This window comes from Pseudorca crassidens, chromosome 6 (assembly GCF_039906515.1).
Source record: "Pseudorca crassidens isolate mPseCra1 chromosome 6, mPseCra1.hap1, whole genome shotgun sequence".
Classification (NCBI taxonomy): Eukaryota; Metazoa; Chordata; class Mammalia; order Artiodactyla; family Delphinidae; genus Pseudorca; species Pseudorca crassidens.
The window spans coordinates 56932285-56958680 of NC_090301.1; the positions used below are offsets into that span (position 1 = coordinate 56932285).

The window sequence follows — 26396 nt, forward strand, 5'->3', positions numbered from 1 at the left end:
GGTTGATATGTAATAGTTTTTTTTTTTTTTTTTTTTTTGCGGTACGTGGGCCTCTCACTGTTGTGGCCTCTCCCATTGCGGAGCACAGGCTCCGGACAGGCAGGCTCAGCGGCCATGACTCACAGGCCCAGCCGCTCCATGGCATGTGGGATCTTCCCGGACCGGGGCACGAACCCGTGTCCCCAGCATCGGCAGACGGACTCTCAACCACTGCGCCACCAGGGAAGCCCTGTAATAGTTTTTAATAAGTGGGTTGAACTTGGTGTTTGGCTTGAATTTACATATACTTTTTTCATGTAATTATTTTTGAAGTATAAGAATGATAATTGATAGGAGTATCATGTTATATGGAAACTTAATGAAATTTGATCAGATGCAAAATCAATTTAATGTATTTTAGTCTAACATAATGAGTAACAATTATGGATGAAACTAATAAAAATTATGAAGGTTAAGATTAATGTTAAAAATTGTTCTGTGAATTGGTAAGAAAAGACACTGGTCCTGAGGGATTTAAGTACCTGAAAAATAAAGAAACCTTAATTCTGAAAGGATTCCTTATCTTTTTTATTTGATGCCTCTTCAGTATTCTGTGAGGTATTTATCAAAATTGCATTGAGGGCTTCCCTGGTGGCGCAGTGGTTGAGAGTCTGCCTGCCCATGCAGGGGACACGGGTTCGTGCCCCGGTCCAGGAAGATCCCACATGCTGTGGAGCAGCTAGGCCTGTGAGCCATGGCCGCTGGGCCTGCGCGTCCGGAGCCTGTGCTCCGCAATGGGAGAGGCCACAACAGTGAGAGGCCTGCGTACTGAAAAAAAAAAAAAAAAAAAAAATTGTATTGATACTTTTGATGGTCCTAAATTGAAACGTAGAAATGTTTCCATTGTATCTTATTATATTTCTGGCATTCTACACATTATGGAACAGCCAGAAATTCAAAGTGAGGAAATACTGATGGTTCTCAATAATATAGAAGTTGTGATGTGATTGGTTTGGTTTGCTGATGTGATAAAAAAAAGAAGAGCTGGTAGCCAAGCCTTACTTGTTGTACCAAAATGGAGAAATATTGATTAAAGTAGAAAAGACAAGGAGGAAGACAAAAGAAAAAAGAGAGAGAAAAAAAGAAGAAAATAAAAAAATTCTAAGTGATGAGAAGCTAATTCAATGTCAGTGGCATCACATGAACAGAAAACAGAATCTTAGAGAACATATGATTGTTGAAGAACTCTCAGTAGAGTAACAGAACAGACTTAGAAAATTCTTTGACAGGACAAACCAAGCTATTTACTTCTTTAATAGCCCTTGATGGAATCACAACATAAACGCTGCTCCATCTAGGTCTGACAGTTGGGAAACTCAGTTCAAGGTTCAATAGTTTTGTACATCTAAATGGTTCATGAGACATCAATATTACAGAATACTTCAGTATGGCATTTCTCTTGCAATGGATAATTAAAGAAAAATAAGTTGGATGCTTTAACTCATTTTGTTAATTAGGGAACACAATTTGCATTGACTTGATTGCTTCTGGTTTCAGTACTGTTGCTGTTGCTAACTAGTCCCTTGCCTTTATTGCTCAAGCCCTTAACAGAGCTGCTTTGTTTGAGTTATACTTTGTTTAGAACAATAGGTGTTAAGGGTGAATTTGTAAGGAGTACAATGCTAGCTAATGATTGTACTGGTAATGAGAGGAAAAAGAAGGGACATTACTTTTGAGCAAAAGCAAAATGTAATCAAAACTGATTTTGTTCCTTGATGTTTAACTCTACATTTATACCTTTAAAAATGCTGGCAGGAAGAATAGCCATTAGTTTAAAAGTACCCAACTCCTAACCCTTCTCTTTCACTAAAAAAATGAATGTAAATTGTATTTACTACTTGAGGTGTTATTAAAGGTGGTTTCCTCAGGTATGCCTCTCTTTAATCTGGATAGATTTGTAATGTAATTTGTAATTTGTCAAAGTGTAATTTGTAACAATAAACATGAATTATCAATTAATTAAAATTACTTAGAAAGGAAAATGAGTGACACCGTTTTAAATGTTTTAAAACAATGTTTTAAATCTGAGAACTTAATGTAAGTATTTACTTACTAAAATAAAGCTAGGAATTAATCTTTAGTTACCTAAAAAACCTCCCAAGTCTGGTTGAGTACGTTTTGCCACTCACATTTTTTTTTTTAACTTTTAGTTTAAAACATGTCACTATTCAATAGATAATCGCTTTGTATCCATGAGCATCCCATCAAAACAGTTCAAAATCAAAATCCATCAAAACTCGAGTCAAAATGACCTCTTTAAGTGGCTTCATGAAAATGCTGTGCTTTTTTCAGAATAGTACAGGTGTTTCTATGTGGTAATTCCTTTCTGGCATTTCTCAGGCAATTTATATTTTTCCAAGTCCTGAGGAAAATCGGTTGAGAAATTGGGAACCTGGGAAAGAATTATTATAATTCTCTGAGAATTAAAACTTAACAATCACTACAAATGTTACTGGTTCAAAAGAATCCACTAGTGTCAGTTGAAAGCAAGAGCAAGAAATGCTGGCATGCTGAGCTGTAGGTTAATGTGGACATTTTAGGCAACAGGACAGGAGCACATAGAGGAGAAGTGGCACAATCTAATTAGTCTTGCTTTTGTGGCCATAAGTCTGTTTTATGGGCCCTGTCTCTTATTAATGGTGACTTATTCTTACAAATAAATGTTAATAAGTTTATATATATAGAATACTGTATACAAAATCCTGTGAGTGATATTCCATGAAATAAATTTTGGAAGCAAAATAAGTCCTTAAATTGGCAATTTTAGCATGTGATTCTGTGTGGGGCTGTTAACCTCACTAGAAGTTTCATGTTACATTTTTATATTACCCAGTAATATCTGCTGGTGTTTTCCAGTGTTTGAATATTCACTGTAGGCTACAGATCTTTGTAAATACTTTAACAGAAGAAATGCTGAGAGAGATGTTACTGTTATTGTAGAATACTCCTATATAAAGTCAGAAAATGATTTAAAATCTGAATTAGTAAAAACAATATTGATTTCAACAGCAAAACAAAATCAGGATAAGCAGACAGTATTTTCATCATTTTAAAAATATGAGTTTAAATAATGCAACATGTACCCTAAAGCTGTGAATTGAAGATTCTTTTAATAATTTGACCAAAGTCAGTACAAAACACAAGACATTTTTCTACATCGGAATATTTGTTATGAAACAAGGATAAAGAGTATTGGATAGGGCAATTAATGCTTTGTGTGTTTTAAAATTTTATTTCAAGAGTTACAATTTAAATATTGTATAATTATCTTTCAAAATTAAAAAAATTGACATTTATTTTGTGTTAGTGTTCCCTTCTTTTAGTATCTTCTATGATGAAATTCTATATCAGGTAGAAATAATTTTTATATGTTCTCAAAATATATAATCTTGCCAAAATAATGTTGATTCATAATAAATAAGCAACCATGTGTTTATTATTCTTTTTAATTTTTATTTCTTTAATTTTAATTAATTTATTTTATTTTTAAAATTTTGGCTGTGTTGGGTGTTCGTTGCTGCACACTAGCTTTCTCTAGTTGCGGCGAGCAGGGGCTACTCTTTTGGTGCGCGGGCTTCTCATTGCGGTGGCTTCTCTTGTTGCAGAGCACGGGCTCTAGGCGCGTGGGCTCCAGTTGTTGCAGCATGCGGGCTCAGTAGTTATGGCGCACGGGCTTAGTTGCTCTGTGGCATGTGGGATCTTCCCGGACCAGGGCTCGAACCTGCATTGGCAGGTGGGTTCTTAACCACTGCACCACTAGGGAAGCCCCTATTATTCTCTTTTTTAAATAAAAAACTTTTAAACTTTTAGTATACTCATGTCACAGAAAAACAATTCACTCTTTGTTACATCATTCATTATTATTTGAAATATGTAAAATATTAGGAAGAATACAGAGTAATTTGTAATTTAGGGAATTCTGAGAATTCAATTTCTCATTCCTGAATCCTGATATTAATACGGTGGGTATTTGAAAACGCTGCTTGTTTCAGATCCACTCTGAATAACTGAGGTATCATTGAAGATTATGCGTTTTTGTGTTAGGTACTGGTATAGACTCTCCTACATTATTTAAATTGCATAACAGTGCTACGAGAAAGTGTTAATGTTTCTGCTCTACAAAAGGAGAAACTGAGGCTAACAGACTTGCTCAGTCTTTCTACAGCTAATTAACAATGGAGATGTACTTTGAACCCAGATCTTTTCTGATGTCATGGTTTCAAGTTTGTATTCTTCCCACTGATCAGATGTCTCCCTATTTATAAAACAAATTATTCACTTAAAATGTAGTAGGAATATATGTGTTAATTAAGCTATTACGTGAAAAAAGAATTTTTCAAAGTAAATGCAAAAGAAAAAGAGAATGGATTTGTATCTTTTGCTTTTTAAAATGTTTTTATTTAAGATACTTTACATGTACATAGACATAAACATGAATACTTGCTGAATGATGTACTAGGAATGGCAGTCATTTAATAAAATGGCATTTCAGTTTTGACTTTTGTGTATTGTTTTAAAGATCACAGTTGTATCTAATCTTCTTTTTAAACCTACCAATAGTCTTACTCTAGAATTGTGCTGTACAAGTCAGTAGCCACTAGACCCATGTAACTTTTCAAGTTTACATTATTTAAAGTGGAATAAAAGTAGCTACAGTTGGGTTCCTCAGTTGCACAAGCAATATTTTAAGTGATCATTTATCACATATGGCATTGTAGCTACTCTATTGTGCAGATATAAACCACTTCCATCATTACAGGTAGTTCTATTGTTACAGCACTGGTCTGGACCATCAAAAATTAATTTGTAGAGATCAGGGATTCAGTTCTTTGCTGTTTCATGTAGATTATGTTGATTTGGGGATAGATTCTATCATGCCCTCTCTCTGTCCCCATCCCAAGTTTTTCCCCAACCCTAAAGTAGTAATGTTACAAACATTTTCTTTACATCAGAAATTTAAACTTGCTTGTTTGAGAATTTATCATAATTTTGAAATAGTTAGAAAAATATTTTAGTTTCACTAAACCAAGATTAGTAAATCATTCATCTAAGCACTTCTTAAGTGTTACATTGAGATTTTAATGAGGAATCTATTAACTATTGTGGCAGCATATTTTAAATTGTATTTTAATTTGGTAAATGTTCTCTGCTTTGCATTTTAAAATAAATGTCCTTTGGAATAAACATGACATTTAATGAATCTAAGTGGTCACTAAGAAGGAAAAGGTCCTCTTCCAAGTTTTGCAAAAGCATTTTTATTCTATATATTAACTATTCGTCATAACTGTGACTGTCTTGTACTAAAGTTAAACTTTTTCTGATATTGGGCTGTAACTGCTAAAATGATACTTTACTAGTGATTACTTTTTAAATTAAACCCACATATTAAGCCATAAAGTGACTTGAGTGCATTGTAAATAAAATTCTATAATAATGAAGTGCTTTAATTACAGTCCCTAGTGTGAGCATAGAACTCAGTAAAATCTTTACTTAAATTCTTATTATGTTCAGTTTTTCCCTCTAAAGTTGTTTGAATCTAAGTAAAAAATGGGGAGCTTCAGCTTTTAAAGTCATTTGAGCAAATTCCATGAGAGAGCATGGCTGTTCTCCCAGTTAAGTGAGTTTTCACTGCATTTTGCAGCAAGCTAATTGCTTCTGCTAATAAATAATCTAAAATCGATGCTGACAGCAGTTAATTGGCACAGAGATTTTATTTTGTAAAGCTCTTGGCTAACGACCTTCTTTAAATTAATAGCATTAAGTACTAGGAGGAAATAAATCTGAGGAATTGCCTGTCATTTGCTTGTCATGTCTAATAACTTCCAATAATGATGGCTGATAGATTTTTGCACATTCCATTATTGAAGTTGGTGCATGTAATTATTCTCCTCATTATATGTAAACAATTAGCAATATTTGGTATTTCCTTGCAGTAAAGCTGTTAAATACAAGTAACATATTAGAGGTTAGAAGCCATTTTAAAATCTGGATTTTAATTATTTGAATGTGGAAGTCTTTCATGCTATCTGGGTATATTATGTGCTGTTTATTTTAAGCCTTTCAGTTGAATACTTTTTGAATAGGACTTATAAAAGTAAGTAGTGCATGTGTGTTTTAAAATGTGACAACTTGTGGAAATTTTTGTTTGCAGCTTGAAGAAGTCATGGAAAAAGAAACTTATAAAACAGCTAAATTAATTCTTGAAAGGTTTGATCCAGACTCAAAGAAAGCAAAGGTAAGGCTGTAATATCACTACTATTTTATTTTAAATTGCACATTGTAGTAGGTCACTGTAATAACATTATTGTATTTGACAGGAGTTGGAGCCGCCATCTGCTGGAGCAACTATAACTGCAAGACCTGGACAAGGTAAATAACTTTGTAGAAACTCCTGCTGCTGTTGGAAAGATCCATATTTATCCAAGTGAGTTCAAAAGTGTGATAGAGGTGTGAAAAACTTATGTAGGATGCTTTTATGTTAATTCGTATTTGGTAATTTGGGATATGACTTAAAATAGATGGCAATAAGTTTATTTCATTTTGATTTTATAGAAATATGTTGATGAGTAAAGATGTTATTATCTTTTGAGATTAAATATATAATTAGTTTTAATCTTTTGAAATTTAAGTGATTTCACCAATATTTTGTAAGTTTTTTTCCCCCCTTTAAATAAGAGTCTCCTGGAATATCTGCTATTATGAAAATTCTTACATTTTTATGATTTATTTTTTGAGGAATTTAATGAAGATTTTTGTCAAACTTGAATTCCTTCTAAAGTAACACTGTTAGAAAGAAAAAAAATGTAATTTAGAAATGAGAAAAAAATTGAATTACTGCTATATAATAACATTAACTCTTTCTTTTTGAGGTTATATTGCCAGATTACTAGTGAAACCATTACTATTATGTTATTATTTTAAGTGGTTACATAAAGTATGCCCAAGACTGGCATGTGAAAAGATATTTTTGAGTTTGCATTGGCTTCCTTTTTTGTTCTCTTCTCTAGAGTATAATAAAATAACAGGCATACCTCAGATATTGCAGGTTTGGTTCCAGACCACCCCAATAAAGTGAATATCGCAATAAAGTGAGTCACACACACTTTTTGGTTTCCCAGTGTGTATTAAAGTTATGTTTACACTATACTGTAGTCTATTAAGTGTGTAATAGCATTATGTCTAAAAAAATGTACATACCTTAATTAAAAAATACTTTATTGCTAAAAAATGCTAACCATCATCTGACAATGCAGGGTTGCCATAAACCTTCAATTTGTAAAATTCATTTTGTGAAAAAACTCAGTATTCCCAAAGTACAATAAAATGAAGCAAATAAAACAAGGTATGCCTGTAGTTTGTAAGGCTTTTGTTGCTATATGGAATATACTTACAAAATTTAACTTCTACTCTTATAAATCATCGGAATTGGAGCCTGGTTTTTAAAGTTAGGGTGACATTTAGAACTTAGAGAAGTCAGTTCTTTTATAAATATCCACAAAGACCATGGGTACTAAATAAGCCATAGTAGTTTTAGGTATTCTAATTGGCGGAGGTATGTGGGAAGAATCCCACTGTTTCCCATCTTTTATAAGTAGGATTCTGGTTTATAGAAATATTAGCCTGCTCTTTTGATAAATGTAAAAGTCTATCAAAAGTTATGTAAAAGTTTAAATATGATTAAAATAAATTAGTCATAGAGAATTCCCTGGAGGTCCAGTGATTAGGACTCTGCCCTTCCAACTGCACGGGGTGCGAGTTCAACCCCTGGTCAGAGAACTAAGATCCCACAAGCCACGCTGTGCTTCCGAAAAAAAGAAAATTAGTCATAGATATTTGCAATGTAACACCTACTTTCATAATCAGTTTAAATTTTTCTATAATTTATACTTCTTACTAGTAATTATAAAATTTTTTTTTGGCCTGAAGGCCAGGTTACTATACTTTCTACTTGTATGACTGGTAGTAACTTTTCAAAAGTGCTTCTTGAATAACCTTAGTGAATATATTTTTAAAATGTGATATTTTGCAGAAAGCTGTTGCTGTTACTTTAACAAAAATCTGTTCTCTCTTATTAAAAAAGAACAGATGTATGATGCCCTTTATTGACATTCTTAAGCATTTATTAATATTAGGCAACATTAGTTCCTTTAAGAATCTAAACTTATCTCTCCTTAGAAACTTTTGAAGCCCCAATTTTTTTCTTCTGCTGTCATATTGTAACTATAGAAAAACCACTTCTGGTCTCTCTACTTTGGATTCCTGCAGCACTGCTTTTGGATATTCTTTTAGGGAGAATCAACATTTAGCTATAATATAAATGAATCATTCACTTCAAAGAATGTATTAAATAACTCTTATGTGTAGACATCATGGGGAATAAAGAGATGAATGTAATATGGTTTTTGACCTTAAGAAGCTTATAACCTATTTTTTTTTAATATTTCTTCTGGGGTACACTATTCTAGTATTCCTAACTTTTCTGGGTCTGTAAATATTAATTGCTATTTGGAATTTTTTCCCCTATTTAAAAAAATTCTAAACTGTATCTCAACTTTATTCTACTTTTTGAGAATTATAATTTAGTTCCTTGTTTAATTTGATCTTGTTATTATAGGTAAATTCGTCATACATTTTATTTATGTTTAAGTTCTGTGTTTCTGTGAGTTTAAAATTGTCTTTATTTCTTTGCTTTGAACCATTGTTAGTCCGTCAGTCCCTCCCTCCCTCCCTCCCTCCCTTCCTTCCTTCCTTCCTTCCTCACTCACTCCCTTTCTCCCCAACACCTTCTTCTCTCCCTCCCCCTTTCTTTCCTTTTTGTTTCTTTCACCTATTTCTGAACTTAAATAAAAGAAAAGGGAAAAAAATACTAAAGGATGTATGTATGTACATATGTGGCTCTCCAAACTGAATCTAATTGTGGTGTCCTTATTTTACTAGCTCTCTTGCATGTTTTCTGAACCAGAACTTGGAATCATGTGTAGTAGATAGCTTTCTTTTATTTTTTATTATTTACGTGTTAATGATATATATTACACTAAGAATGATTATAAAATTTGAGAATAGTATTCTTTGATTTGCTTAGGTTTAGCTCTAAAAGGAGTATAATATTTACTGAACATAATACTAACCTGACTGCCAGCCTCTCACGGCCACCCCACCCCCACCAATTTTTTATCTCTTGTGTTTTTCTTTATTTTTTTAAAAAATTATTGAAGTGTAGTTGACATACAATATTGGTTTCAGGTGTACAACATAGTGATTCAACATTTACATGCATTACAAAATGATCTCCACAATAAGTATAGTAACCATTTGTCACCATACAAAGTTATTATAATATTATTGACTATATTCCCCATGCTGTACACTATATTATATCCCCTTAACTTATTTTTTGTGTCACTGGAAGTTTGTACCTTTTAATCCCCTTCATCTATTTCATCCATTCCCCAACTCCCCTCCCCTCTGGCAGCTACCAGTTTGTTCTCGGTATCTGTGAGTCTGTTTCTGTTTTGTTTTGTTTGTTCCTTTGTTTTGGTTTTTGGATTCCACATATAAGTGAAATCATTTGGTTTTTGTCTTTCTTTGCCTGACTTATTTCACTTAGCAAAATACCCTCTAGGTCTATCCATGTTGTTGCATATGGCAAGATTTCATTCTGTTTTATGGCTGAGTAATACTCCATTGTATACATGAATACGTACCACATCTTCTTTACCTATCTATGGGTGGACACTTGCTATAGTAAATAATGCTGAAATGAACACAGGGGTGCATATATCTTTTCAAATTAGTATTTTTGTTTTCTTCAGATAGAAACCCAGGAGTGGAATTGCTGGATCTTCTGGTAGTTCTATTTTCATTATTTGACCCAGCTCCATACTGTTTTCCATCGTGGCCGTACCAATTTACATTCCCACCAACAATGTATGAGGGTTCCTTTTTTCTCCTTGCCAACACTTGTTACTTGTTGTCTTTTTGGTAATGGCCATTCTGACAGGTGTGAGGTGATATCTCACTGTGATTTTGTTTTGCATTTCCCTGATAGTTAGTGATATTGAGCATCTTTTCATGTGTCTGTTGGTCATCTGTATGTCTTTTTTGGAAAAATGTCTATTCAAGTCCTCTGCCTATTGTTTAATCAGATTGCTTGGTTTTTTTGATATTGAGTTGTGTATGTTCTTTGGATATTTTGGATATTAACCCCTTATTCGATATATCATCCGCAAATATCTTTTCCCACTCAGTATGTTGCCTTTGTGTTTTGTTGTTGGTTTCCTTCTCTGTGCAAAAGCTTTTTAGTTTGATTAGTCCCATTTGTTTATTCTTGCTTTTGTTTCTTTTGCCTGAGGAGATAGATCCAAAAAGACATTGCTAAGACTAATGTCAAGCGTTTGTTGCCTATGTTTTCTTCTAGGGGTTTTATAGTTTTAGGTTTTGCACTTAAGACTTTAACCCATTTTGAGTTTATTTTTGTATATGGTATTTAATACTTTTGCACGTAGCTGTCCAATTTTCCCAACACTTTATTGAAGAGACTGTCTTTCTCCACTTTATATTTTTGCCTCCTTTGTCATACATTAATTGACTATAAGCATGGGCTTATTTCTGGGCTGTGTTCTGTTCCATTGATCAATGTGACTGTTTTTGTGCTAGTACAATACTATTCTGATTACTATAGCTTTGTAGTATAGTTTGAACTCTGGGAGCACAGTAACTCTGGCTTTGTTCTTCTTTGGATATTTGCAGTCTTTTGTGGTTCCTACCAGTTTTAGGATTATTTGTTCTAGTTCTGTTAAAAACGCCATTGGTATTTTGATAGGGATTGCACTGAATTTGTTGATTGCTTTGGATAGTATGGACATTTTAACAGTATTAATTCTTTCAACCCATGATCATGGTATATCTTTCCATTTATTTGTGTCATTATCAGTTTCTTTCATCAGTGTCTTATAGTTTTCAGAGTATAGGTCTTTCACCTTCTTGGTTAAATTTATTCCTAGCTATTTTATTCTTTTTGATGCAATTATAAATGGGATTGTTTTCTCTTTTTTTCCCCTTTATGCTAATTATTAGTGAATAGAAATGAAACAGATTTCTGTATGTTAATTTTGTATCCTTCAACTTTCCTGAATTCATTAATGAGTTCTAAAAGTTTTCTGGTGATGTCTTTAGGGTTTTTTATATACAATATCATGTTATCTGCAAATAGTGACAGTGACTTCTTCCTTTCCAATTTGGATGCTTTTTTCTTTTTTTTTTAATAGAGCAAGTCAGTAGAGCAACTGCTCCTAATCTCTTTATTTTTATTTATTATTGTTTTTTTTGAACTTTATTTTATTTATTTCTTTATACAGCAGGTTCTTATTAGTCATCAGTTTTATACTCATCAGTGTATACATGTCAATCCCAATTTCCCAGTTCATCACACCACCCCCCCACCCCCCGGCCACGTTCCCCCCATGGTGTCCATACGTTTGTTCTATGCATCTGTGTCTCAATTTCTTCCCTGCAAACCAGTTCATCTGTACCATTTTTCTAGGTTCCACATATATGCGTTAATATACGATATTTGTTTTTCTCTTTCTGACTTACTTCACTCTGTATGACAGTCTCTAGTTCCATCCACGTCTCTACAAATGACTCAATTTCGTTCCTTTTTATGGCTGAGTAATATTCCATTGTATATATGTACCACATCTTCTTTATCCATTCATCTGTCGATGGGCATTTAGGTTGCTTCCATGTCCTGGCTATTAAAAATAGTGCTGCAATGAACATTGGGGTGTGTGTGTCTTTTTGAATTATGGTTTTCTCTGGGTATACTCCCAGTAGTGGGATTGCTGGGTCATATGGTAATTCTATTTTTAGTTTTTTAAGGAACCTCCATACTGTTCTCCATAGTGACTGTATCAATTTATATTCCTACCAACAGTGCAAGAGGGTTCCCTTTTCTCCACACCCTCTCCAGCATTTGTTGTTTGTAGATTTCCTGATGATGCCCGTTCTAACTAGTGTGAGGTGATAAATCATTGTAGTTTTGATTTGCATTTCTCTAATAATTAGTGATGTTGAGCACCTTTTCATGTGCTTCTTGGCCATCTGTATGTGTTCTTTGGAGAAATGTCTATTTAGGTCTTTTGCCCATTTTTTTTTTTTTTTGCGGTACACGGACCTCTCACTTTTGTGGCCTCTCCTGTTGCAGAGCACAGGCTCCGGACACGCAGGCTCAGCAACCATGGCTCACAGGCCTGGCCGCTCCGTGGCATGTGGAATCTTCCTGGACCGGAGCGTGAACCTGTGTCCCCTGCATCGGCAGGCGGACTCTCAACCACTGTGCCACCAGAGAAGCCGTTCTGCCCATTTTTTGATGGGATTGTTTGTCTTTTTAATATTGAGTTGCATGAGCTGTTTATATATTTTGGAGATTAATCCTTTGTCCATTGATTTGTTTTCAAATATTTTCTCCCATTCTGAGGGTTGTCTTTTCATCATGTTTGTAGCTTCCTTTGCTGTGTAAAAACTTCTAAGTTTCATTAGGTCCCATTTGTTTATTTTTGTTTTTATTTCCATTACTCTAGGAGGTGGATCAGAAAAGATCTTGCTGTGATTTATGTCAAAGAGTGTTCTTCCTATGTTTTCCTGTAAGAGTTTTATACTGTCCAGTCTTACATTTAGGTCTCTAATCCACTTTGAGTTTATTTTTGTATATGGTGTTAAGGACTGTTCTAATTTCATTCTTTTACATGTAGCTGTCCAGTTTTCCCAGCACCACTTACTGAAGAGACTGTCTTTTCTCCATTGTATATTCTTGCCTCCTTTATCAAAAATAAGGTGACTATATGTGTGTGGGTTTATCTCTGGGCTTTCTATCCTGTTCCATTTGTCTTTATTTCTGTTTTTGTGCCAGTACCATATTATCTTGATTACTGTAGCTTTGCAGTATAGTCTGAAGTCCGGAAGCCTGATTCCTCCAGCTCCGTTTTTTTTCCCTCAAGATTGCTTTGGCTATTCGGGGTCTTTTGTTTCTCCATACAGATTTTAAGATTTTTTGTTCTAGTTCTGTAAAAAATGCCATTGGTAATTTGATAGGGATTGCATTGAATCTGTAGATTGCATTGGATAGTATAGTCATTTTCACAGTATTGGTTCTTCCAATCCAAGAACATGTATATCTCTCCATCTGTTTGTTTCATCTTTAATTTCTTTCATCAGTGTCTCATAGTTTTCTGCATACAGGTCTTTGTCTCCCTAGGTATGTTTATTCCTAGGTATTTTATTCTTTTCGGTGCAATGGTAAACGGGAGTGTTTCCTTAATTTCCCTTTCAGATTTTTCATCATTAGTGTGTAGGAATGCAAGAGATTTCTGTGCATTAATTTTGTATCCTGCAACTTTACCAAATTCATTGATTAGCTCTAGTAGTTTTCTGGTGGCATCTTTACAATTCTCTATGTATAGTATCATGTCATCTGCAAAGAGTGACAGTGTTACTTCTTCTTTTCCAATTTGTATTCCTTTTATTTATTTTTCTTCTCTGATTGCCATGGCTAGGACTTCCAAAACTATGTTGAATAATAGTGGTGAGAATGGACATTCTTGTCTTGTTCCTGATCTTAGAGGAAATGCTTTCAGTTTTTCACCATCAAGAATGATGTTTGGGGCTTCCCTGGTGGCGCAGTGGTTGGGAGTCCGCCTGCCATTGCAAGGGACATGGGTTCGTGCCCCGGTCCAGGAAGATCCCACGTGCTGCGGAGCAGGTGGGCCCGTGAGCCATGGCCGCTGAGCCTGCGCGTCCGGAGCCTGTGCTCTGCAACGGGAGAGGCCACAAGAGTGAGAGGCCCACGTACCGAAAAAGAAAAAAAGAATGATGTTTGCTGTGGGTTTGTCATATGTGGCCGTATTATGTTGAGGTAAGTTCCCTCTGTGCCCACTTTCTGGAAAGTTTTTATCATAAATGGGTGTTGAATTTTGTCAAAAGCTTTTTCTGCATCTATTGAGATGATCATACGGTTTTTCTTCTTCAGTTTGTTAATATGGTGTAGCACATTGATTGATTTGTGTATATTGAAGAATCCTTGCATCCCTGGGATAAATCCCACTTGATCATGGTGTATGAGCCTTTTAATGTGTTGTTGGATTCTGTTTGCTAGTATTTTGTTAAGGATTTTTGCATCTGTGTTCATCAGTGATATTGGTCTGTAATTTTCTTCTTTTGTAGTATCTTTTTCTGGTTTTAGTATCAGGTTGATGATGGTGGCCTCATAGAATGAGTTTGGGAGTGTTCCTTCCTCTGCAAATTTTTGGAAGAGTTTGAAAAGGATGGGTGTTAGCCCTTCTCTAAATGTTTGATAGAATTCACCTGTGAAGCCATCTGGTCCTGGACTTTTGTTTGTTGGAAGATTTTATATCACAGTTTCAATTTCATTACTTGTGATTGGTCTGTTCATATTTTCTATTTCTTCCTGGTTCAGTCTTGGAAGGTTATACCTTTCTAAGGATTTGTCCATTTCTTCCAGGTTGTCCATTTTATTGGCATAGAGTTGCTTGTAGTAGTCTCTTAGGATGCTTTGTACTTCTGTGGTGTCTGTTGTAACTTCATTTTTATTTCTAATTTTTTTGATTTGAGTCCTCTCTTTTTCGTGATGAGTCTGGCTAATGGTTTATCAATTTTGTTTATCTTCTCAAAGAACCAGCTTTATTGATATTTGCTATTGTTTTCTTTGTTTCTATTTTATTAATTTCTGCTTTGATTGTTATGATTTCTTTCCTTCTACTAAGTTTGGGTTTTGTTTGTTCTTCTTTCCCTAGTTCTTTTAGGTGTAAGGTTAGATTGTTTATTTGAAATATTTGTTGTTTCTTGAGGTAGGATTGTATTGCTATAAACTTCCCTCTTAGAACTGTTTTTGCTGCATTCCATAGGTTTTGGATCATCGTGTTTCCATTGTCATTTGTCTCTAGGTATTTATTGATTTCCTCTCTGATTTCTTCAGTGATCTCTTGGTTATTTAGTAACGTATTGTGTAGCCTCCATGTGTTTGTGTTTTTTACGTTTTTTTCCCTGTAACTGATTTCTAATCTCATAGCATTGTGGTCAGAAAAGATGCGTAATATGATTTCAGTTTTCTTAAGTTTACCGAGGCTTGGTTTGTGACCCAAGATGTGATCTGTCCTGGAGAATGTTCCATGCGTACTTGAGAAGAAAGTGTAATCTGCTGTTTTTGGATGGAATGTCCTATAAATATCAATTAAATCTATCTGGTCTATTGTGTTATTTAAAGCTTGTGTTTCCTTAATAATTTTCTGTTTGGATGATCTGTCCATTGATGTAAGTGAGGTGTTAAAGTCCCCCATTATTATTGTGTTACTGTTGATTTTCTCTTTTATAGCTGTTAGCAGTTGCCTTATGTATTGAGGTGCTCCTATGTTGGGTGCATATATATTTATAATTGTTATATCTTCTTCTTGGATTTATCCCTTGATCATTATGTAGTGTCCTTGTCTCTTGTAACATTTTTAATTTAAAGTCTATTTTATCTGATATGAGTATCGCTACTCCAGCTTTCTTTTGATTTCCATTTGCATGAAATATCTTTTTTCCATCCCCTCACTTTCAATCTGTATGTGTCTCTAGGTCTGAAGTGGGTCTCTTGTAGACAGCATATATATGCGTCTTGTTTTTGTATCCATTCAGTGAGCCTGTGTCTTTTGGTTGGAGCATTTGATCCATTCACATTTAAGGTAATTATTGATATGTATGTTCCTATTACCATTTTCTTAATTGTTTTGGGTTTGTTTTTGTAGGTCCTTTCCTTCTCTTGTGTTTCCCACTTAGAGAAGTTCCTTTAGCATTTATTGTAGAGCTGGTTTGGTAGCTGAATTCTCTTAGCTTTTGCTTGTCTGTAAAGCTTTTGATTTCTCCATCGAATCTGAATGAGATCCTTGCAGGGTAGAGTAATCTGGTTGTAGGTTCTTCCCTGTCATCACTTTAAATATGTCATTCCACTCCCTTCTGGCTTATAGAGTTTCCGCTGAGAAATTAACTGTTCACCTTTTGGGAGTTCCCTTGTATGTTATTTGTTGCTTTTCCCTTGTTGCTTTCAACAATTTTTCTTTGTCTTTAATTTTTGCCAATTTGATTACTATGTGTCTTGGTGTGTGTCTTCCTTGGGTTTATCCTGTATGGGACTCTCTGCACTTCCTGGACTTGGGTGGCTATTTCCTTTCCCATGTTAGGGAAGTTTTCGACTATAATCTCTTCAAATATTTTCTTGGGTCCTTTCTCTCTCTCTTCTCCTTCTGAGACCCCTATAATGCGAATGTTGTTGCATTTAATGTTGTCTCAGAAGTCTCATAGGCTGTCTTCATTTCTTTTCATTCTTTTTTCTTTATTCTGTTCTGCAGCAGTGAATTCCACCATTCTGTCTTGCAGGTCATTTATCCATTTTTCTGCCTCAGTTATTCTGCTATTGATTCCTTCTAGTGTATTTTTCATTTCAGTTATTGTATTGTTCATCTCTGTTTGTTTGTTCTTTAATTCTTCTAGGTCTTTGTTAAACATTTCTTGCATCTTTTGAGTCTGCCTCTATTCTTTTTCTGAGGTCCTTGATCATCTTCACTATCATTATTCTGAATTCTTTTTCTGGAAGGTTGCCTATCTCCACTTCATTTAGTTGTTTTTCTGGAGTTTTATCTTGTTCCTTCATCTGGTACATAGCCCTCTGCCTTTTCATCTTGTCTATCTTTCTGTGAATGTGGTTTTTGTTCCACAGGCTGCAGGATTGTAATTCTTCTTGCTTCTGCTGTCTTTCCTCTCCTAATCTCTTTATTTTTAAACCAGGATTTTTCTAGTCTATAACACCCTGCTAGTGTTGGGTGGTCTCCTGCAGAGGCGGGAGGTGGCTGTGTCTCACCTTGAGGACAAGTTCACTAGCAGCAGCCTGGATGCTTTTTATTTCTTTTTCTTGTCTGCTTGCTGTGGCTAGGCCTTCCAATACATGTTGTAAGTGTGATGAGAGTGGGCATTTTTGTCTTATTCCTGATCTTAGAGGCAAAGCTTTCAGCTTTCTCTGTTGAGTCTTAGCTCTGGGTTTGTCATATATGGAATTTATTATGTTGAGGTATGTTCCCACTATACCCACTTTGTTGAGAGTTTTTATCATAAATGGATGTTGGGTTTTGTCAAATGCTTTTTCTACATGTATTGAAATAATCAGGATTTTTATCTTTCGTCTTGTTAACATGGTGTGTCAGATTAATTGATCTGTGGATACTGAACCATCCTTGCATCCTTGGTTTAAACCCCACTTGGTCATGGTTTATGATCCTTCTAATGTATTGTTCAATTTGGTTGCTAGTATTCTTTTTTTTAATTAATTATTTTTTGACTGCATTGGGTCTTTGTTGCTGCATGCAGGCTTTCTCTAGTTGCGTTGAGTGGGGGCTACTCTTCGTTGTGGTGCATGGGCTTCTCATTACAGTGGCTCCTCTTCTTGCAGAGCACAGGCTCTAGGTGCGTGGGCTTCAGTAGTTGTGGCGCATGGGCCAGTAGTTGTGGCTCGCAGGCTCTGGAGCGCAGGCTCAGTAGTTGTTGCGCACGGGCTTAGTTGCTCCGCGGCATGTGGGACCTTCCCGGACCAGGGATTGAACCTGTGTCCCCTGCATTGACAGGTGGATTCTTAACCACTGCACCACCAGGGAAGTCCTGGTCTTGATTTTTTGATCCATTCAGCCATCCATTGTCTTTTGATTAAAGCACTTTGTCCATTTACATTTAAAGTAATTATTAATAGGTATGTATTCATTTCCATTCTGTTTATTGTTTTCTGGTTGTTTTTGTAGTTCTTCTTTGTTTCTTTCTTCTTCTCTTGCTTTCTTCCCTTATGATTTGATGAATATCTTTAATGTTATGTTTGGATTCCTTTGTTTTGTGTGTGTGTTTTTGTTTTAGGTACTATGAGGTTCATATATAATGACCTGTGTATATAGCTGTTTTAAGTTGATGATCTTGTTTTAAGTTCAAACACTTTCTAAAAGCCCTACATGTTTAGCCCCCCCCATCATGTTTTATGTTTTGAATTTACATCCTTTTAGTTTGCGTATCCCTTAACTACATAGATATAGATGATTTTACTACTTTTGCCTTTCATCATTTCTACTAGCTTTATAAGTGATTGATCCACTACTTTCACTATATTTTTGTCTGTAGTGGTGAGATTGTTTCCTCAGAATTTTCTTACTTCTAGTTGTGGCTTTTTCTTTTCCACTTAGAGAAGTCCCTTTAACATTTCTCGTAAGGTCGGTTTAGTGGTGATGAACTCCTCTAGCTTTTGCTGTGTATAAAACTACCTCTCCTTCAATTCTGAATGATAACCTTGATGGGTAGAGTATTCTTGGTTGTTTCTTTTTTTCTCCAGTACTTTAAATATATTGTGCCGCTCCCTTTTGGCCTGCAAAGTTTCTGCTGAAAAGTCAGCTGATGGTCTTAGGGGGGCTCTCTTATGTATAACTAGTTGTTTTTCTCTGCTGCTTTTAAGATTCTCTCCTTATCTTTCTCTTTTGACATTTTAAGTATAATGTGTCTTGATGTGGACCTCTTTGGGTTCGTCTTGTTCGGGACTGTCTGTGCTTCCAGGACCTGGATGTCTGTTTCCTTCCTCACATTGGGGAAGTTTTCAGCTATTATTTCTTGAGATAACTTCTCTGTCCCTTTCTCTCTCTCTCTTCCTTCTGGAATTCATGTAATGTGAATGTTAGTATGCTTGATGTTGTCCCAGAGGTCCCTTAAACTATTCTCTTTTTTCTGAGTTCTTTTTCTTTTTTCTGTTCAGTTTGGGTGATTTCCACTACTCTGTCTTTCAGATCACTAGTCTATTCTTCTGTATCATCTAATCTTCCATTGATTCCCTCTAGTGTGTTTTTCATCTCAGTTATTGTATTTTTCAGCTCTGATTTTTTAAAGTATTTTCTTACTCTGCTGAAGTTTGCGCTGTGGTCATCCATTCTTCTCCTGAGTTTCATGAGCATCTTTATGATCATTACCTTGAACTCTTTATCAGATAGATTGTTTATCTCCATTTCATTTAGTTTCTGAGATTGGTCTTGTTCTTTCATTTGGAACATACTTTTCTGTCTTCTCACTTTGCCTAATTCTCTGTGTTTATTTCTTTGTATTAGGTAGGCCCGTTACATTTCCTGATCTTGGAGAAGCGGTCTTATGTAGGTGGTGTCCTGTGGGGCCCAGGCACATTCTCTCTTCTGTGCACCAGAGCCAGATGCTTCAGGGGTGTAACCTGTGTGGGCTGTGTGCGCCTTTCTCTTGTTGCGGGGCTAACTGCCGTGGGTTTGCTGGTATGTGGGTTGGCCCCTGGGCCCAGCTGGCTGAGAGGACCTGCTTTGTGCTATTACAGGGGATACATTGGTGGGCGGTGCAGGCCCCCCAGCACATCGGGCTGTGAGGCCTGGTGGCAGGCAACTGATGTGAGCACACTGGTAGGCGAGGCAGGCCCCTGGTGCTAATAGGCTCGAGGGAGGATTCCAGAGCATGCCTGCCAGTTCTGGTGTCATCTAGGTAATATGAGATCACATTAGTGGCTGCTGCCAACATCTGAGTCCCCAAGGGGAGTCCCAGCGGGAGGCTTTCTAAGATCGGCAAGTAGGTCTGACCCTGGCACCTTTCACACTGCTGCCTTTCTGCTTGAATTAAGATTGAGTGAGTTTTTGCCTGCACTCTTTAAGAGCAGTCTCTGTTTCCTACAGCCCTCTGGCTCTCCAAAATGTGAACCCTGCTGGTTTTCAAAGTCAGACATTTTGGGGGCTCATTTTGATGAAGGACCCCTGGGCTGGGGAGCCCAGTGTGGGGATTGGACTCCTCAGTCCTTGGGGAGGACCTCCTTTTTAAGGTTTTAATTGGTATATGGGAATAAATTTGACTTTTATATACTAATTTCTGATTTATTCATTTGTTTTTGTTTTTTCCAGTAAATGTTTATTGAGTATGTGCTGTCAGGTATTGTTTCAGGCCCTGAGGTTATAGTAGTAAAACAAAAGAGACAAAAAAAAAAATCTCCCTTTGTGCATGTTGTGGGGGTAGACAATTTTATCTATCAGTTTATCTGTATAGTGTTAGATGGAGGAAAATGAAGAAAGGGTGATGTATAGGGACTGTCTTGAGTGAGGGTGGGTTGAAGCGTTAAATAGGGTTGTCAGGGAAGGCCACATTGATAAGGTGACCTTTGATCAAAGTCATGAAAGAGGTGAGGGAATGAGTCATGCAGATATCTGAGGGAAGTACATTCCAGACAGAAGGATCAGTAAGTGCAGAGATTGAGTAGAGAGTATGCCGAGATTACTCTAGAAATAGCGTGGAGGCCAATATGGCTGGACTGGATTGAACAATGGGGAGAATAGTAGGAGAGACAGTAAGAGAGGTAGCAAAGGATCATATCATGTGGGTCTTGTAGAATGTAGACCACTGTAAGAACTTCAGTTTTCAATTTTTAAAAAATTTTGTTTTTTGTTTTGAGCAGAGGATTGACATGATTTAAATTATGTTTTAAAAGGAAGGTGACTGTGTTGAGGCTGCAAAGGAAGCAAAGGTGGAAGCAGGGAAAGTACTTAGGAAGCTCTTGCAGTTATCTAGGAAAGCACTGATGGTGGCTTGAACCTTTGTTTAGTAACATAAGAGGTGGTTTAAGATTCTGCATATATTTTAAAGTTGGAACCTAAAAGATTTCCTGATGGATTGGATATTGGGTCAGAGACGGAGGACTCAGAAGTGACTTTCAGGATTTTGGCCTGAGTAACTGGGAAGATAGAGTTTCCAGTTATTGAGATGGTAGAAATTACAAGAGGAGCACTTTTTGGATGGGGTTTCAGGTGAGGTGGTGAAGAACAGGGTTTGATTTTTGGATATGTATGTTTGAGATGCCTATTAGACAGATGTCCAAGTGGGGATTCTAAGGACGTAGTTGAATATGAGTCTGGCAAACAGGAATTATGTGGATTGGAGATATAAATTTGGGTGTCATCAGTATTTGGATGGTATCTACTAAAACCATGAAACTGGATGAGATTATCAAGGATGTAAATGTGGAGAAAGAAGAGAAAAGGACCAAGGCCACCCTAGGGTACTCTAACATTAAGATATTTGGAGTAATGAAGAAGAACCAGAAAAAGAAAGTGAGAAGAAGTGGTCAGTGAGATAGGAAATCCCAAGAGTGTGTGGTGTCCTGGACACTAATTGAAGTTTCTGGGTCATGGTCATCTGTGACACATACTGCTGCCAAGTAAGTTGAGGGTCGAAAATTGACCATAGGTTTTAGCAATGTTGAAGAACTTGGTGACCTTGAGAAGAATAGTTTTGGTAGAGGAATGGAGTAAAAACCTGTTTAGAGTAGATTTAAGAAAGTAAGGGAGTAGAGAAGTGGTAGACAATGAGAAGAGGCAGTTCTTTTGAGTAAAGGGAATTGAGAAAATGGGTAGCTGGAGGGGGAAGCATTTTGTGTGTATGAGTGAGCAGGATGTATGAAAGAAATGATAGCATGTGCATGTTTATGTGCTACTGGGAATGGCCTAGAAGACATGGAATAATTGATGACGGAGAGAGTGGGGACAATTGATGGAGAACCATCCATGAGGAGGCAAGAAAGGATGGGATTTAGTGTACAAGTGCATCTTGTACTAGTGAAATTAACAAAAGGAAAGTCAGTTATATCCTGCCACAGCTAAGTTTGAAATCAAAAAGTATTGAAAAAAAGTTAATGGTCCTAGCAAATGGATTACAACTTCTTATTTAAGTAGGTTTTTAGAGTTTACTCGCTTGTGTTCCATGGCAGATATGGAAGATTAAAGTAGAAGTCATGAATCTTTTTTGCTCTTGATAGTAAATGAAATGATACTTCATACTTTGCTGTTTTGGGGGATGTACATTTGATAAAGAAAATCTGCGAAAACATAAAATAGCAAATGCACTTTTTTGGGTGTTCTTACGTGTTATAGCTATACTGTTGTAGTTATCTATTGTATTACAAACCACTCCAAAACTCAGTGGCTTAAAACAGCATTCATTTGTTTTGCTCATGAATTTACAATTTCGGCAGAGTTTGGTAGAAACATCTCATCTCTACCCCACATGGGTTGGAGCTACCTGATTGGGGATGGAGGATCTACTACCAGGATGGCTTACTCACATGACTGACAGATTGGTGCTGGCCACTGGTTCCTTTCCACATGGACCTCTCTAATGGAGCCACTTGGACTTGCTTCTAATGTGGTGCTGGGTTCTAAGAGTAAGCCACCCAAAAGACAGAGTAGTTTTGAAAGCTGGCACACCTATATTCTCTTGGTCAAACAGCAGTATTACAGATTCAAGGGAGGGGACATAGGCATTCTCCTTCTCCCAGTTGAATGGAGGTGACTCAAATAATTGTGGACTCTTATTTTAAAACTGTCACATATACCTTAATACAGGTAACAAAGGCATTTCTATCCCCATCCATTTTTCTGTGTTCATATTAAATGCCAACATTACCATGAAACCTTTCTTCATCCCATCACTGATTTTAATATCCCCCTTCCTGAACCCTTCATGGTACTTTGTTGTGTCCTTTTTTTGTGGCATTTACCTTGTATTAGTGTATGTTATAATTTTGTATTATCTTTGCTTGTCACCTTTATATTGCAACTCTGAATTCCACTCAGTAGTGCTTTACTCATAGTGGTTGCTTAATAAGTGTGTTGTCAAAAGAAATAAAAGGAAACTTTTTTTAAGAATTCATAAATTTTGTTTAAATGTTGCAAAAAAGTGATTAACCAAATGAGACCTTGGTGAACTGCAAGGTGCAGGTTGTTTAAAATTGAGAGAGGTAGGAGACAAACTAGAGTAGGAATAAGTCATCAAGGTGATGAAGAAAAATGTTTCGATAAATTAAGAGTACATTTTGCTTAATAGTTCTTTAAAAAGCAGAGCAACAAAAAAGTAAACTCAACTAAAGGCTGGCAAGTGGTGTATGTTATTAGAAAATTTTCTGCTTGAAGATAGCTTTTTTGTATGGTCTCCTGAAATTAGCTGAAATTCTCAATGTAGCAGGCAACAAAAATTCAGTTGATTAACAGTCTTATTCCATGTACAGCCTTACTTATTCTTGCATGTAACATAACATATTTATATTTTCTGGGGATGAGGACATGGATGTGTTTGGGAGGCCTTTATTCTGCCTACTGTACCACATAAGTTGGGTAATAGGCAGTTGGAAGTTCGTTATTAAAGTGCAGGAGGAACATAAATTTGTTTCATAGACTTTATTAAGCTCATACTCTGTGCCAGTACCTTGCCACATCCTGGGGCTATAAAGATGCAGTTCCTGTCTATTAGCTCTTGGTTAAAAAAGTTATGTATATGTAAATAATCTTAACATACCAAGGACCACGGTGAAGGTCGTCACGAATCACAATGCATATGTTTTAATAACAATTTGCTTTGAGAACATGGTGGGAAAGGACTCTTCAGGTCTACTCTAAGGTACCAAGAAGAGACCTTGGTACCTTGAGGGACTGCAAATAGTGCCATATGCCTGAAAAAGGGGGGTAGGGTTTATGTGAGGGAGGGATAATTATGAAGGATTTTGTATGCAGCATTACAGAGTTTGAGACTTTATCTTATATGCAACATAGGAACCACTGGAGGCTTTGCATTTTAGAAAGAACAGCTTTTGTTTGTTTGGTTTTGGTTTTTTCTTTTTTGTAACATGGAGAATGGATTGGAGAGAGCAAGGCTGAACACATGGGTATCAATTAGGATACCAACTAATATAGGTAAGAGACAAGGGCCTACACTAGATAGCTTATTGCAAAGAAGTTGAAAAGGGAAGAGATTTAAGAGATAATTCAGATTTAAGAATAGATTGATAGGACTTGATGGCTATTAGATTTGGAAAGTGTGGAGTTGAAGGAGGAGTAAAGATTTTTAGCTTGAGCAACTGGTTAGATGTTAGTGTTATAAGCAAGATAAGGAACATAAGAATCAGAGTAGTAGGTTTGTGTTGAAGATAATGACTTTGCTTTTGGATCTGTTGAGTGAGAGTTAAATCCAGGTGATATGGTTTATAGGTAGTTAATTATTTCAAATGGAGCTTAGAAAAAAGTTGAGGTTATAGATACAGATTAGGAGTCATTGGGAAGCATAGGTGATATTTATTGAAACCATGGGATCGAGTGAAATTGTCCAGGGAGAGAAAATAGAGTAAGAGGACCTATAAGAACAGCTGTCCCCAACCTTTTTGGCACCAGGGACAGGTTTCGTGGAAGACAATTTTTCCACAGACCGGGGTAGGATAGGGGGTCGGGGTATGGTTCAGGCGGTAACGCAAGCGATGGGGAGCGGCAGATGAAGCTTCACTCGCTCGCCCGCCACTCACCTCCTGCTGTGCGGCCCGGTTCCTAACAGGCCGTGGACCGATACTGGTCTGCGACCCTGTGGTTGGGGACCCCTGTATAAGAACATTAACATTTAAGTGTAGATGGAGAAAGAGGAGCCCAGGAAAAAGAAGAAATGATCAAAGTTAAAAGCAGAACTAAACTGGCATCTAGAAAGCTGAAGTGTAAGTAGGGATGATATCCATTGTCATATTCTGCAAAGGGTCAAGTAAGTAGAAGACAGATGAGGCCCTTGTTCTTTGTAACAACCATGGAGGTAAGTATTCTCATTATGTGAGGAAGCTGAACTGAGAGATGTCAACTTGGAAAAGGCTGCATGCAGATCTAATAAACAGGGTGGAGCTAAAATTTAAATCAAGACAGTTTGATTTCAGAATCTATGCTTTTAACAACTATCTTATTTTATTATTTTAAACTTTTTTCTTCCTTTTGTTTATCATAAAATAGTAGTTTTTAATCTCATTTTGAGTCTGCTTCATTTTGAATTTAAAATTGTAGACATGTCCTCATATTTGGTATTTTTATTGGTATTATTTTTATTGATTGATCATTGATAAGGATGTTAAAACATCCTCTGGCCAAGAGGTGGCTTTATGGGACAGCCCTTATACTTAATCAGACTGACATAGAATGCTTGATAAATCTTCTTGGGGGATGGTATTTTACATTTAAATGTGGGAAATGTTCAATATAACCGATATGACTACTTTGTTGAGTACTAGAAACTTTTTAAGAGAATTATAATACAAAGCATTTGTAAGTGCCATGTAGCTAAAAGTAGATAAATCTTACATATTTTAAATTGAGACTACCAGAATATTCCATAACACTTTACCAAATATAGATTTGGTATTGTATTGCTAGCTATTTTCAACCATTGTCATGGTAACTCTTTGTTACCTGCTTTTCTTTTGTAAACATTGAAACTTTTTCTCCCTTTCCTGACTCTTCTGTATCAGTTTTCCCTTTTGTCTGCCTAATTTTAGATTTAGAAATTATTAAGCCACATCTCTTTTATGGAATGCTAGATATGGTGTTCTTTGTTAAATAGTTAGTTATAGACCTTACCTTTCAGTAGCATATGAGTGATGTTAAAAAAAAGAGTGCCTTAGTTAATTTTCACTGGGTAAATGAACACTCAGAGGATGCAGTCTCAAGTCTTTGTTCAAGAAGTGAAAGGATAATAGTAACTTTTAAGATAGTCTAATAAATGTTAAGCATTTATTTATCTGGAAGAAAAATGTAACTCTTGAGTTATGTTTTACCTACCTAAAAATCTGCTAAAGAAATGATTTACAATATTTGATGCCTTGTTTTTTTAAATTAATTCCAGTGACCAGATCTTTATATGATTTCATTGATCTCAGTACCTTTTGCAGCATTTAATGGCTTTTCTTATGTGTAACCATCTTTTAAGGTGTTCCTGTGAATAAAAGATAATTAAGTGACCAGCTAATTTGCAGGAGTTATTAAGATACACTTAGTCTACGTAAAATCTGAAGTTTTCTATAAACTGTAAGGAAAATAGCCAAATATAAGGGCAGTTCCATTTATATAATGATGACATGCTTGTAATTTATTGTTGCAGTGGCTAGGTTAGAGATTAAATTAAGAACCAATGGAAAATTAGTTGGTCCCACTAATTACAGATAAATGGTGATTTGAAATACTTAGCTGTATGAAAACACTGTCATCTGAAATATGTATTCAATAAATGTGAACTATCAACTTACAGATATTATCTTATTTAATTCTCATAACAATTCTGAGTTAGGATATTATTATCCTAATTTTACAGATAAAGAGACAGAGACTTAGTGAAGTTAGCCCATCTGTGGTCTTGTAGCTGCAGCCAGGATTCTAACCAAACCTTTTTGACCGCAGGGCCCAGGTTCTTAACTAGTAGACTAGATTATAGTAAAC

The 26396-nt window shown here is 36.0% G+C and overlaps 1 protein-coding gene across 2 annotated transcripts in view; it reads left to right on the forward strand.

Moving 5' to 3' along the window:
• The window catches only part of LNPK (lunapark, ER junction formation factor), an 82948-nt gene that overhangs the window by 29764 nt on the left and 26788 nt on the right, over positions 1-26396 (forward strand). For both annotated transcript variants that reach the window (XM_067741470.1, XM_067741471.1), the window contains exons 7-8: positions 6191-6274; positions 6357-6408. In XM_067741470.1, coding sequence (XP_067597571.1) covers positions 6191-6274; positions 6357-6408 — 136 coding nt within the window. The remainder of the gene's footprint in view (positions 1-6190; positions 6275-6356; positions 6409-26396) is intronic.